A 14,551-nucleotide genomic window follows, 5' to 3' on the forward strand; every position below is an offset into this window, starting at 1 on the left:
GTCTTTTATGCTCGACAATACCTCTCTCCTCGACGCCTTTTCCTGGACAAGAATTTTCAAGAAGCGGATGAACGGAAGCAAATTTACGAATTCGTTGTGAACAGTGTCTCTAATTGTATAATTTTTTGTTATCAATTACATTTTGTTTCCTATGACTTTTCAAACTTTACCTTTGTATAGAATAGTTCCCTTTCCAAACTCTAACTTTGTTTAGATAGTTTACAATGGTGCACTTTAACCGGTTATCTTTTCACCAATGGTTTCACAAATTTTCTTACTGCATGTATTGTTTTGATAAATCACAATTGAAAATTTAAATCTTCGAGTTAGCTTCGATACCTGTTTTCTCCGAGCGGAGCTCGGTCACCCGCTGGTATTTAGAAATATCACATTTATCATAAAGGATGCGTCCTGATAAAGAACCTTTACGTTTTCCCATTAAAAGTTTCTCTATTTTATTTTATTTTTTTATTATTCTTCGTATATATATATAAAGAGAGAGAAGGATACAAAAAGGAAAGAGAACATTTCAAAAAAATGCAAGAATTTAAGATTAAGTTTTGCAAATTATGCATAAGTTGCAAAAGCATAGAACCCTTAAAATAAAATTTTAAAAAAACATTTGAAAACTGACCTAAAAGTAAAAGGACTTACAAGTATTCATTTTTCCTAAATCATCCTTTATTATAATTTTATCATTTTATTTTTGTCGTTTTTTAACTAAAACTCCCAGATGTGATTAGCTTCAAAGGACACCAAAGTTCTTATGTAATAGAATTTCTGTGTATCTTTGCCTGAGAGTTTTCTTACATTGTTATGACATAGTTTAAAAATTTACCGAAAAACGTTATAAAAAGTATATCTGGTCACATTATGGTGGTCTTATGGCGTTTCTGCGCTAGATTTAGTGCAGAAATGCCATGAAGAACATCTTTTAACCCATAAACTAGACAAAAAGTGTTATGAACAAAGTATGTCACATAAACTAGAATAAGATTTAGATCTCTTTACCAGTAAACTTGACCGAAAGCATTATGACTGATACACTCACAGTCTAGAAAGAAGAATAGCTGGTGCTAAAAGTGTTAGTATCTTTGTTGGAAAAAGGAACACTTTTAGTTCATTTTTTGAAAGAGGGTGCAACGTTGAATCGGTTAAACAAGAAACTCTTAATTTTAAAAAAAATTAGTAAATAAAAGAAAAATATTTCAACAGAAATATAATTGTGACAATTCTTAATACAAAAACGGAAAAATGGACCTTTACGATAGAGCCTGCATTTTAGGAAACATTGAACCAAAGCTTGAATGGAATACATAATACTTTTTATCTTAATTCAAGAATCAATGAAAAAAATGCTGTACCTGGTTATACCTTGTTCTTGATAAAACATTTGATGTGTACTTTGATCAATTAAAAGGTTCATAATAATTCCATATGCAGCTGTTTTAAATTCTTTATCACTTGCATTGAGTAGTTTCATGAATTCAGGAAATACTAGAAGAAATATTATATTTCAGTACTTTACATGAAAAAGAGTGTTGATATTAAAACTAGGCATTTATATATTAAAATATCATAAAACGTATAGACATAAAAACCTGTTTTTATACATACTTTATTTACTGAAGGTCATTAAAAAATTAGCATATATAATAAGTAAAAATGTTATTAATACAATTAAAATGTATCTCATTTTAGTATACTTTAAATTATTAATACTTTAAATTAAATATACTTAATTAAATATATTTTACTAAAATGTATTTCAATAATAAAATTTAAACATTTTACAATAGTAAAATTATTATATGTTTCAGGCTGAGAATGAATAAATTTTTCAAAAAGGATGTATACAATCAAATATTGTATACATCTATTATGGAGAAAAAAAACAATTTAGTTTTTTGTTCCAAAAAACCAAAATGGCTGCTAAATATAGCAGCATAATTTTAAGTACTTTTAATACTTTTAAGGGTCAAAAGTTAACAATTTTTAAAAATATATTAACAATTTTTAGTTTAACTATTCTTCAAACTATCATTTTCTCAGGTATAATATGTTCAAGCCATAGTATATTTAAAAACAGTATTTTAAAAGACTAAAATAATTAAATAATTCAGAAGTAGATGAATTATCTATATTTTTATTACTTTCTAACATAGAACATTTGTTACTCAAACAAATGCTTTTCATAAAACTTAGTTTTTTATATTAAATTATTTTGGAACACTTTGTTACAAAAATCTTCAAAAATTTAAACATTCTGATTTTTAGTTTCATTGTAAAATCAAAATTCAATTCTCAAAATTAGTTCCTTAGGCATAAAATCTAATTCAAATATTTTTAAACAAACAATATTATTTAATGAAATTTAACTACTTTTAATGAAAAGATTACAATAATTTAAAATTGTAGAGCTTGAAATAACAATAGGCAATTTCACTTTCCTTTTCTCAAAATTCATTTTGTCACTTAAGAATTACTCTTTAGAAAGAAATCTGTTTATCAATTGTGTTAAAAATAAATTATATAAAATATTTTGATGAAACTCTTTTCTTCTATTCTTATAAAAACAAATAAATTAAAGTAATACTTGAAGTACAGATGCAATAAATACTTTCATAGTAACAAAACAATACCTTTTAAATAAATATACATATAAATGAATTGATAAATACAGATCGTTAAAAATAGGTTTTTGATGAATGTGACCTATTTTTAAGATACATTTATTTAAATAATCAGTAAATAATGAGCAAAAACAATTTTAATACTAGTAAAAAACTATAACTAATGCTCACGTGAATTGTCTTGAATAAACTTGCGTACTTCTTGGTGTCTTGTTAAATTTCGAATGATGTTGGCAGATTCTAATTGAACTTCATGGGAGAAAGAAGAATCGAGAAGTGTTATCACACCTATAAAAAAATTAACACATAAAAAATTTAAGTAGAAAACCAAATCAGTAACATAAGTTTTTATTAATTATTTTAAAATAAAAGTTAAGAATAAAATTAAAAATATAAAAATTAAAAATATAAAAACAAAAAATTATAAAATGTAGTACAAAAGGAGTTTTACAAAATATTATTATATTATCCAAATAAAAATATTAGTTTAAAATTTTAAACTGCAGTAGATTCTTCATATTTAAAGTACAACATATTACTAGAATCTAAGTATGACAAGTGATTTGTAAGGGACAGTCAGTCATCAAATGTAAAGATAGAAATCTTGCAAATTTATAGTTATGTACTTTGCAATGTTTCCCATTAAATCCTAAAGAATTTCAGAGAGCTTCCTTCCTCTTGAAGTAATACAAGTTTGATCCTGGAGAACTCTACTAATAACTCACAATGACCACAATTGTGACCCTAGTGTTCACGTGTGTAAGAATATCTATGCCATCTTGCTTGTTTTCAAATAAAACATCAACAAAATCCAATATATTTTAGAATTTTTTTTTCTTTCTGTATTATTTTGTGCAAATAGAATGCAAGAAAAAACACCCCTGTATCAGCCCCCTTCTCCTTGTACCAAAAACAACTTAAAAAAATATTTTTAGTTCTATGACTTTAAGCATCTTTTAAATTCTGTAGGAGATTACTCCAATGTGGTGCAGTTTAAATTCAACTGTTTATGGAAAGGAAAAATTTAATAGCCTTTACTTGTGGAATATATTTATTTAAATAAAATTATAAGATTTTTATTTAAAATTAACATATGAGATAGTTCACAATTTGCAGAATATAAAATTTTAAAGGGCCCCCTGCATGAGTATACCGATGTGTAAAGACAGGACTATGTTTAGAAAAACTCATCATTCATATAACATGAAACAAGAACAAAAGCTAGTTGAAAAGAAAAAAAATAAGCGAAAGTTCAACTCAATATTATTAATTATCTGAATTACCAAGGTTAGATTAAATTGATTTCTATATTTTTTCATAATATTGCTAATGTATGAAAGCAATAGTTCAAAGCTTTTGAAAACAAATCAAATAAACTTTTATCAAAATAACACATGACCAATTTTTGGTTATGATATTCTATTTAATGTATCAATTTGTTAAGAATTCAAGAAAAAACTTACACTCAGCAATTGAAGTGCAGATATCTGATGAACTAGGTAAGTAATAAGCAATGTTGCCAATTACAACAAGGAATGAATATAAAGCAAAATTTGTGTCATATACAGAGGCTTTTTCTGCGTAGGCTCCTGAAATATTATAAACTAAGTTACAGTTAAAGTAAAAAATTATTTTATGTAAATAAAAATGTTCCTACTTAATAATGAAATTATACTTCTAGGATCCTTTACAGACAAAAAAGAAATTATAATAATTTCATAAATTTTTTTAAAAAGATTACAGTAAAATTTAAAAACTTTGTTAAACAAGAAACATTTCAATACATAAAATAAAACAAAAAAAATAATCAAAACATTAATTAGTCAATTAACAAATGAGAAAAGTATGTTCATAGGCTAACACAGAGAAATTAATGAAAATGTGAAACAAAAATTTCTTGAATAATTAATGTTACAAATTTTACATCGAACCTAAAACTAATTACAATAACACAGTTTATAAAAATAAGGAATTTGTTAAATAAAAACTTGTAATATTTTCATTTAATGATATAACATATTTTTTCTTAAGTAAATGTTTTTTTCAGGACCTAAACATATGGATGTTGCCAAGTAAGCGACAAAACTATCTGACAAGTCCACAGGGACAATGAATTCTAGATTTATTATTCCTAATCTGGCATTGTGGGTGAGATAAAAAAATATATATAAAAAGCGCAATTTTTAAACTATAAACTAAAAAATTACAAGATTCATTTTTTTACGTGTTTCTTCCTTTAAACTTAATGCACACAGAAGAATTTAAATTTTTACTAGATTCCAAAAAAATGGTTTATCTTAATACTAACACATATACTGTTCATTTATATGTTCACTTGACTACAATAATTCCTAACAGAAAAACGGTTACCTGAAATTTAATTGAATTTACACTAAGGATAGGCAAAATGGGGGAATATTAAAAAATCAAATCAAAAGTTATTAAAACTTTATGTTTAAGAAGAACAATCTTTGCACTTATACTTAAACTATACATAGGATTCGATACTTTGCTTGTCTCTATGACAGCCAGAAGTATCAATAAGTATAAGTACAAAACTGTACTTTTTATACATAAAAACTTAAATAACATTTGAACTATTAGTCTTATCAACTTTTGGTTTGATTAAATTCAGCATTAATAAAATACACTAAAAATAATGTCTCATCTACTTAGATTGGTATTTTATATCACAAAATAGGCATAATAAAAAACTGGGTTTCTTTACACTTTATATTTACTATATCCCTTACAATATCTGAACTATTAGTCCTATCAACTTAATTTTAGCATTAAAAATAAGTAGGAAACAATACCTTGTTTATTTTCTTAAAAAATTTAAGATTAAAAATCTTTTTTAGGGAGAGAGGGCAAAATTCAAGTATCCATATTAATCACAAAGCAGGACTTTTAAATCAATTTCTAGCTTTCCCCTAATTAATTCGCAAATCGACTACTTTGTAACTGGTTAACCCCTTTCTTCTCGCTCCCGTGATATTGCCGGGCTGCAGTGTTCAGTAGTAATGCGCCAATAAGAATAAAACTAATTCATTTCTTTTGCCCGGAAAACATTTTATTTCTCATTTTACACACCTGATGATAGTACCAGGATATTTTTAAGGTAATTGTATATAGTTAGTTTATTTTAAACTAGTTGCAGCACTAATCAAATACGTATTACAAATACAAAAGCCAAAAAAATGGGCACTTTTATGACCGTTTTCTTGAAAATTGACCAATTGTTCAGGGGTTAATATTCAAATATTGATTAAAAAATAAAATTGCATACTATTACATACACATTGAAATATACATTACCAATAACTGACAGTAAATGTGAAATTAAAAGTTCTTCAGAAGCCAAGTAAGTACCAACTTCTAGACTCAGGCAAATATTAGCCCAAACACATAACACCTAAATAAAATACAAAAAAAACACTATTTACTCATTAATTTATGGTCATTGAGACAAAATAAAAATGCCATTCAGTTACTGAAGTTACAATAGAATAATTAAAAAGCATACCTTTAAAATAACTTCAAAAATTTCATTTGTCCAGTTACTGTCCCCACTAGAATTAGAATTTCTAAAACATTCAGATACATTTTCTTTGAACTGCAAAAAAAAGAAAGTATAAAATTAAATAAATAAAATTTGTTAAAATTTTCAGCATTACAATGTTAAACTTTCATACAGTAATTTATTAATATGCTTGAAAATGAATTATCAAGTACATTTTTTCAGTTTCAGCAATCAAGTTTTTTAGTAGCATGGTTTAAGATTAAATACATATAAACAATAATATATAGCTTTGTTTAGTTTCAAATGCTTTAGTTATTTTCTGAACTCAAGCAAAGTGATGTAAAAATAAATTGAAAATTTTAATTCAAAAACCAAACAATTTTTGCTGAACATTTCATACTATTATAAATAAATTTAATACCAGTGAATGAAACATTCAAAAATAAAATAAGTACCACAAATATAAAAAACAGTATTAAAAGTAAAAATAAATATAATCATACTTGAATATGCTCATTAACATAGACATCTAAAACTTCAACCATGATGTTTATAAAATTAGGTGACTTTAGGAAGATAAATGCTGTTTTATCATTTGCAGATACCAAATTCCCAATAATAAAAGTCACTTGCAATGCAATGTCCTGCAGGAATTTATTAAAACCATTTTAGAAATAAAATGAATACTTAAATATCTTTTTTTATAAATGAGAAACTTAGCATTCTAAAAAGTATGTATCTCTTTAATTGATTGTATAATAGAAATCACTTTTGTGTAATAGAATTAACTTTTCCAAAATATTCTTTTTTTAATATTTTCTACACATAAATACTATTTATTGAAAATACAGGAGAGAGAGAGAGAGAGAGAGAGAGAGAGCACTTTTAAGCAAACAAACAATATCATAGTTGCTTTCCATAGACTTTATAAGTTAATAGTACTTAAAGAAAAATAATTTAAAATAAAATGCTAAAAGATTCATACTTCAAAAAATAATGTTTTCAAAATAACTAGATTTAACACCTTAATTTTTTAATTCAAAAAACAATCATTTGGAAAAACTTTTTATTCAAATAACGCATTAAAACAATTATTGAATATTTTCAGTAAATAAGCTTCTTTGAAGAAAAAAAANTAATAATTAGTTTTAAAACTTTGCTACCTTCAGTATCTAGAAATTTGCTACGATAATAAGCTAGTTTTAATATCATTTCATCATAGTTTTAATATCATATCATTGTTTTTTACTTAATTAAAAGAACATGAGAAATTACTATAACAGTTTATTTCTAGAAAATTTATTGAATTATTTTATTAAATTAAATATGAAAAACATTGTCCATTTTTGTTTGAGAACTAGCTGAATACCTGTTTTTCTTAAGTGGTGAATAAAAAAAATCAATTAACCTGTACTAAACAACACTCATAAATCAAGCAGAAAACTAAAAGGCATATGCCAAAACAGTCAAAAAGTTTAGTAAAAAACCAGGTAAGTGACATTCTTAGGTTTATTTATATGAATCAGTAAAAATGGCAGGTTCCATCAATATTATTATTTTTTTTAAATTAGGCATTGGTAAATAAAATAAATTGAGGAATTATTTGTCTACCGTCTCCAATAAATCGATAATAAAACTGCTGGGTGACCACTTTCTTCTTACAACGATTATAGCTCCTTTGAAAATGTCACTTACCTGGTTTTTCCACAAAGCTTTTCAATTAACAAAGCTAAAATAATTTATTTTTTATTATTATTATTTGCTTTCCTTCCGGGTGACTTTACGTAATTATTTTAAGCAAACACGTTTCTTGTAGTTCATTCAATCAGAATTGAGATTAACTCTATTTAGCATTACGTGGCGTGATGAATATTTAAAATAAGTAGTTAAAAAATTTCATATATATAGATGATATTTCAGAATGCTAACCAAGGAAAAATTTAACTGCTAGAAAACTATTTCAAAAATAAGATATCAAAGAAACAAATCAAAATTAAATTAAATTTTTTGTTAATTAGGAACGATGAGTAATTATACTTTTTAAGTCTGCCTTGACTTAAAAAAAATTATTATCTGAAGAATATATTTAAGTCTAATTGACTGATTCATTGAAATTGAAGGTTTTAATTGAAAAAATAATGAGCAAATAATGTATTACTTAATATTCAAAATTGACGTAAATGAAGACCATATATAAGATAAAAATTACATGAAACTTTTAAATTATAACTTTCCACTATGTATAAAAAATATTTGCTAGTAATTTAAAACATTTCAATAAGATGTCTAGTTTATGTTAAGTTTATATTTAGTTTTACAGTTTTATGTTCACGTAAATTCAAATGCTTTTAACACATATTAAACAAGTAGTTGTGCATATAAATAATAAATGAAAATCATTATGACAAAAAAACATTTTAAATTATTGATTTTTTTGTACGCATTATGATCTACATTTATTTAATCTTCACTTATATCTAACTGACAAATAGGGTCTTTGTCTTAACAAATTAGTGAAAGTGCTGACCTTGAATAAAAACAATTATGATTTAATTTTTTTGTGATCAGTTTCAAATAATTTTACGATTATTTTAACAATTTTATTTCGAAATATTCAAAGAGGCATCTAAGAGTCCTTAGGCATGAAAAGGGTAAGAATCACTGATCTAGATAATGCATCATTGAAGAATTCTAAAAAAGGCTTTTGAAATAGCAAGGTTAGAAAGAACGTAATCCTTTTAAAAATATTAATAAAGACATAAGTGAAATAATATGTACATGAAAAACTGCAAATATACCTGATAAATCTTACTGCTATTTGAACTATGTCAGCATGTTCATAAAAACTGTGAAGTGTTTTCAATACCTGATGCAGAGAGTCACACTTAATTAAGATTCCTCTAGTTTTCTCATTTCCAGCTGAACAATGTAGAAGCATCAAGAACTATGAAAAATATAACTGTTTGTATCTATCATTGTTTATACCAAAAATATATCACAAAATCTGTTATAAAACTCGAATTTAAACATATGAAAAAATCTGTTATACCTGGATGATGATTTGATTACTGTTATAATCCCATTCATTTGCCATACAAAACTGAAAAAGATAAGACAAGAAGTTAAGAAAAAAAATTGATACATCTAAAATATAACAAATCTTGTCAATATAAGTTTTAAGCCACAAATTCTATATGTGTCTATATTCTTTCACTATGTGAATTGTTAAAAGCGTACATTGAAAATTTGAGACAGTATAGCATGCATCTTCTTACCTAAATTATCAAAACTGTATACATTTTTTGATAAATCCTTTTTTTATAATTGGTTAGACTCTACTTTTTTAAGGTTTAAGTTACACGTTTAATTGATAGTCAAAATGACACTTTTGTTTGCTAACTATTTTTTTTAATTCTTTTAAAGCTTAAACGAAAGATTTTTTACTGATAAAAGGTTTCTTTTTCTTAACATTGAGACCCAAGAGTTATGTTCAACTAATCAAAGTCTTAAATGTGAGTACTCGAATATATAATTTATGTACATTTCATGCATTCAGGTGTTTAACCTCTTGCCTTTCAGAATACAAATATTTTGGTACTTACCGGAAAATAAAGGAAAAATATGTAGGCGATTGATTTTTTGAGACATTTAGGTACTGGTGTAAAATCTTATCAACTATTTTCATCAAAACCAAAATGTAGTAAGATAGAAAATATCTTAAAATTATCGAAAAAATCGCAATCTGTAAAAAAAAAAACGCTGAGCCAATTAGCAAAGCCATTAGAAAGATATTAGAAAACTGGTGTGGTGGTGGATTTAAACAATAAAATGTCATATTTTGCATGAATTTCACTTCTCCAGAAAGTGAGAATTGTTTACAAACCACCCCATAAAAATTTGCAAACTACAGAAAAATAAAACACGATCCAAATTGGCGCTTCTGCTCCAGAGTTATTATCAAACATCCATACAGACAGATTTTTATATATAGAGGGATAATTCAAACAGTACAGAAAGTATAAGCAAATAAATTATAAATTTATAAAAATACTCACATAATGATTTATTTCTTTTAAATGATGGCATATAACAATTATGCACTTTTCAACCAGTCCACAGTTCAAGTCCTCTGAACATATTATTTGTTTCAAAATTTTTAAACAATATATAGTTGCTCCTTTGTTAGTTGCGATGGATATATCATTCATACTTTCAAGGATTATGTCTAAAAAATGAATATAATATACATATTTGCTTACATTAAACTTGCAATTATAATACAAACATGTTCAAAATAAAGTACTAAAAAACTCATACAATACTAAAAACTTAGAGGAAAAATTTAAAAATAAACTAAAAATATTTTCAAAACATTACAACAAATGCAGATTTTCATTAACATTTAACCTCAAATAAGCTAAACTTTTCCTTAATCGCCATTTAAAATATTTGAATTGAGCCAAATGAATTTAAATACATATATTATATATATCTTTATAATTAGATGGGTATCTTTATCAAAATATAAAAATTTTTCTTAGATTAAAATTCTTACCAATTACTTGGTCATCATCATATTTTGACCAACAATCTTCTTTCATTAGTTTAAAAGCTAATCTAAAGATATTTGTCAAATTGTTATCTTTCACTTTCATCTATAACGAAAAGGAAAAAAACACATATATATTATTATATAACAGTAGTATATAGACACTTTTGCTTTATAAAAGAGGATATAGTAATATCTCTTTGTATTATGCATTTAGATATATAGCAAATTTCTAAAAATCTCTCAACAAAAAATACTTATTAACATCTTTTCTAAAAGGTGAGAAAATTTGTTTTTTTCTTGATATTTAATAATAACAAGGAAACAACTATGAAAGAAAATTGTGCACACAAATTTAAATTTTTATCGGAGTATTTAATTTTCAACTTATTAATTATATATTTATTGAGACTGTTTATAGCAAAAACTTATTGTTTTGTTTAAATATGCACATTTATGAGTGTTTTATAAAAAAAAATAATTTGAAAGTAAATATATAACTTAGTTTTGGATTTTACTAGTTTTTTCTTAATTAAAAAGCAGCGATTTATTATTAAGAACACACTTAAAATACTTTAAAAAACTACTTTAAATAATACTTTAAATAACTAAAATATCATCAAAAAAAGTGTTAAAGCAAATTTACAAAACAAAAGTTGAACATAAAAAGAAGTATCCAAATACATAGAGGCAAATAGTACTATTATACGGATTGTTAATAATATTACACTTCTGAAATCATGAAAAAAGAGTGGAATAAATATATATATGCATATCTTAGATAGATCGATAAAAGTAAAGTAATTAAATTTTCATAATTTAAGAAAAAAAATTTTAAAAGCATACAATATAAAATGATACACTTTTTAAGAAAATTTATTTATTTTTAAAAGAAGGAAAAACGTTTGCAGTGAAAACTTTGATGTTAGTAAATAAGAAAAGAGGTACCCTTATTAAAATTATAAGGTTTTCAAAGGGAAAGAATAGATATTGATTACTTAAGAAATCATAAAGATTTTTTAAAAGATTAGGTATGCATGTTTTTGGCAGTTTTGAACTCAAAGCAAAAATAAAAAGTACATGCATGTGTGAAAAAGTTGCTGCAACACCCCCTTTTTTGCTTCAACTTTGACTTTTAGTGTAGAAATCTAATTTTAAGAGTTTCAGAATTATACTCAAATAAAAGATGAAACTTTGCATTAAAAAATGCGCATTTTGTTTCATAAAATTTTGGCAAAATTTTTCGACAACTTTTTTTTTCCCTAATTTATTTTAGATTTTACCCAGCTTAATTTTTTTCAAACATTATCATTTCATTTTTTAATATTTTAAAAAAAAATCTGAAAACAAGAAGATTTTGGTGTCTTAAAGGAACATTGATCATGCCTCTCTTTCCTTGTCAGAAAAATTAAGCAAATCATATAACCCTTCTTCCTTTAGATGCTTAAATAATATTCAAGCATTCTCTGAATATATTTTTGCAATTAATAATAACTGTGAAGAAAAAAAATTTCAGAAAATAATTTTGTGGTTTTTGGAAATAATGAAATTAAGTATCTAAAATTTTATTATAAATTAAAAAAGCGTATGAAAACAGAAAAGTTAATCTAGATAAAATAACTCAAAAATACTATTATCTATTTGCTTGCATAATGGAGCAATTGCATAACAGCTTTAACCTAAAAATTAATATTTCGCCATAGAAATCGTACACACAATTCTAACTACTAGTTTTTGACACTTTATTACGCCATAAGATATAAACAATAAATTAAACAATAAAAACCTATCTTGAATCCGAAAATAAAATAAGTATACTCAGTCAATAGAAAAAGTTTGCTTCAAGAACTTACACATTGAATAAAGATGAACTCGAAATTTTGTGATTTTGCTGTCTTGTAAGTTTAGCTACCATATAGAGTTAATTATAAGAGTTTTATTTAACTAAAATTGTAATGACAATAACAAAAAAAGTTTAGAGTCAAAAATAAACTAAAGCTGCTAAAAGCTATATAAATTGACATAGCAGAACTTGTGATAACAATAGTTTTTTTCCCAAGAACCCAAGTACTTTTTAAAAAAGACTTTTGTTCTCAAACGTTTAAACATCTTATAAATTATAAAATTTGTAGATTTTTAAGCTAAGAATAGCATTAAGAATTCAAATTCTAAATTATCTTAAGCAAAAATAAATAAATTTTAAAAACATCAAAAGTAATTTTTTCAAAATAACATAAAACATTTTCTATTGTGACTTGACATTTTATAGTGTGATTCAAGAGTGTGACTTGACATAAAACATAAATGTATTTAGCACTTATAAATAATGCTTTTGCAAACAAATGAATTGCTTTTTGAAATAAATCATTGCTTTAAACTTATGTTCACAAACTATTTGAACTACAGGTAAAGTAATTTCAAAAACAAATAACATCTATAAAAATTTTACAGTAATTATAATTTTACACTGAAATAATTAAGACAAAAACATCATCAAAATAGCAAATATAAGAACTCACCTTTAATAAAATGCCAATAATTTTTATACTTAAATCAGGGACATTAGAATTTAAGAGTTTAAATAACAGTTTTAATAAATGTGTTCTGCTGCTAAATTCTTTTATGAAAGCATTATTTCTTTTCAAGTGCATGTATATTTCTTTGATAACCATTATCTTTTCTTCTATTTGCTTCGTATTGCCTAAGAATAAAAAATATGAAACTATGAAAAAAAATATATGAAATTCAATATTTTTTAAGAAGATTTAAACAAAACTAATTTTTAGTTAAATAAAAAACAGGCATAATAATAAGAAAATCTATATTTGTTAAACTTTCCTCTCGCGCTCTTTTTGCGCGCTTTCTTCTTTTATATTGAAAAAAAATTATTTCATTTATGACAAAGTGTGGATCAGCAATACTTTTACTCTCTAAATCCCAGCACCTAAAGTTTAAATATTGCCTTTGGTCAAAATTTTTTTCATTCACTTTGACTTTTTTACTTTTGTATTATTAGTACAATTCAACAAAAAATACATTAAATATAAATTACAAAATATAACGCACCATTTTCATATAATTAAAAAAAATACATAATATAAAATGTGAACAGATTATTTCAATATGCAAGAAAATTTTTCTCACAAATAAAATATGCACAAGATATTTTTTTTTACCTGAGTCAATGCTTGGAAAGCCAAGCACACAGTATGTAGGAATCTTTTATTGCAATCAATATCGAGAAACGTATCGTTATTCCTACAAGTAAACAATTTCTTTCCAACATTTAACTGATAAAAGTTTCAAGAAAGTTCCTTTTGTTTGAATGTTTTTGTCCCTTTGCACCATATATCAACTTATAAAAATGGTAGAAACTGATTTAAAGTGTCTATACAGAAAATAATACAGATTAAAAAGTGGTTTTTTAATTAAAGTGAAAAACCAATAGATATTCCAAAAATATTTGTCAACTTTAGTTTCACATGAACTGTTCCAATGCAATCAATGTATCCCCAAGAGTAACTCATAGCTCTACTTCTCAGCTCTAGAACCGTCATGCAATAAGATTGGCTGCAACATGGAGTGCTGGCGACAACCTTGCTCATTTGGAAGACGGGAGGAGAAAGTCAGGCGATGAAAAAGAAGCCAAGCTGAGAATTAGGAGCCACTGTTCGAATAAATTTCCATTTACTGTTTTATTATTTAGGATGCAATTAGAATTAGGTTTTATAGTATGTTTAATTGTTTAATGTTGTTATTATATAACATAAAATAAATTAATTGTTGAGTAATTATAGTTATTATTATAGTAATTATAGTTAGTAATTAAACAATTAGGCTGGTGTT

At 24.9% G+C, this 14,551-nt stretch overlaps 2 protein-coding genes across 3 annotated transcripts; both read right to left on the reverse strand.

Annotated features, from left to right (window-relative positions):
* Positions 1-1,321: 1,321 nt before the first annotated feature.
* On the reverse strand, positions 1,322-6,794 carry LOC122272825 (uncharacterized). Of its 2 annotated transcripts, XM_043056838.2 has the most exons (6): positions 6,660-6,794; positions 6,160-6,249; positions 5,952-6,048; positions 4,097-4,222; positions 2,805-2,921; positions 1,322-1,497 (listed from the first exon to the last, which is right to left on the reverse strand). In XM_043056838.2, exons 1-6 carry the CDS (start codon positions 6,699-6,701, stop codon positions 1,337-1,339), a joined length of 633 nt encoding a protein of 210 aa, XP_042912772.2. In that variant the 5' UTR covers positions 6,702-6,794; the 3' UTR covers positions 1,322-1,336. The 2 variants fall into 2 exon arrangements, with proteins under 2 accessions (XP_042912772.2, XP_071033634.1); XM_071177533.1 differs by lacking the exon at positions 4,097-4,222.
* A 466-nt stretch (positions 6,795-7,260) lies between these two features.
* Positions 7,261-14,310, reverse strand: LOC139427224 (armadillo repeat-containing protein 2-like). Its single transcript, XM_071188179.1, has 7 exons — positions 14,148-14,310; positions 13,225-13,406; positions 10,712-10,811; positions 10,212-10,381; positions 9,206-9,256; positions 8,955-9,100; positions 7,261-7,339 (listed from the first exon to the last, which is right to left on the reverse strand). The coding sequence occupies exons 1-7, from the start codon at positions 14,308-14,310 to the stop codon at positions 7,261-7,263; spliced, it is 891 nt and encodes a 296-aa protein (XP_071044280.1).
* Between the last annotated feature and the right edge of the window lie 241 nt (positions 14,311-14,551).

Source organism: Parasteatoda tepidariorum, chromosome 2, assembly GCF_043381705.1.
Source record: "Parasteatoda tepidariorum isolate YZ-2023 chromosome 2, CAS_Ptep_4.0, whole genome shotgun sequence".
In the NCBI taxonomy this organism is placed as follows: domain Eukaryota; kingdom Metazoa; phylum Arthropoda; class Arachnida; order Araneae; family Theridiidae; genus Parasteatoda; species Parasteatoda tepidariorum.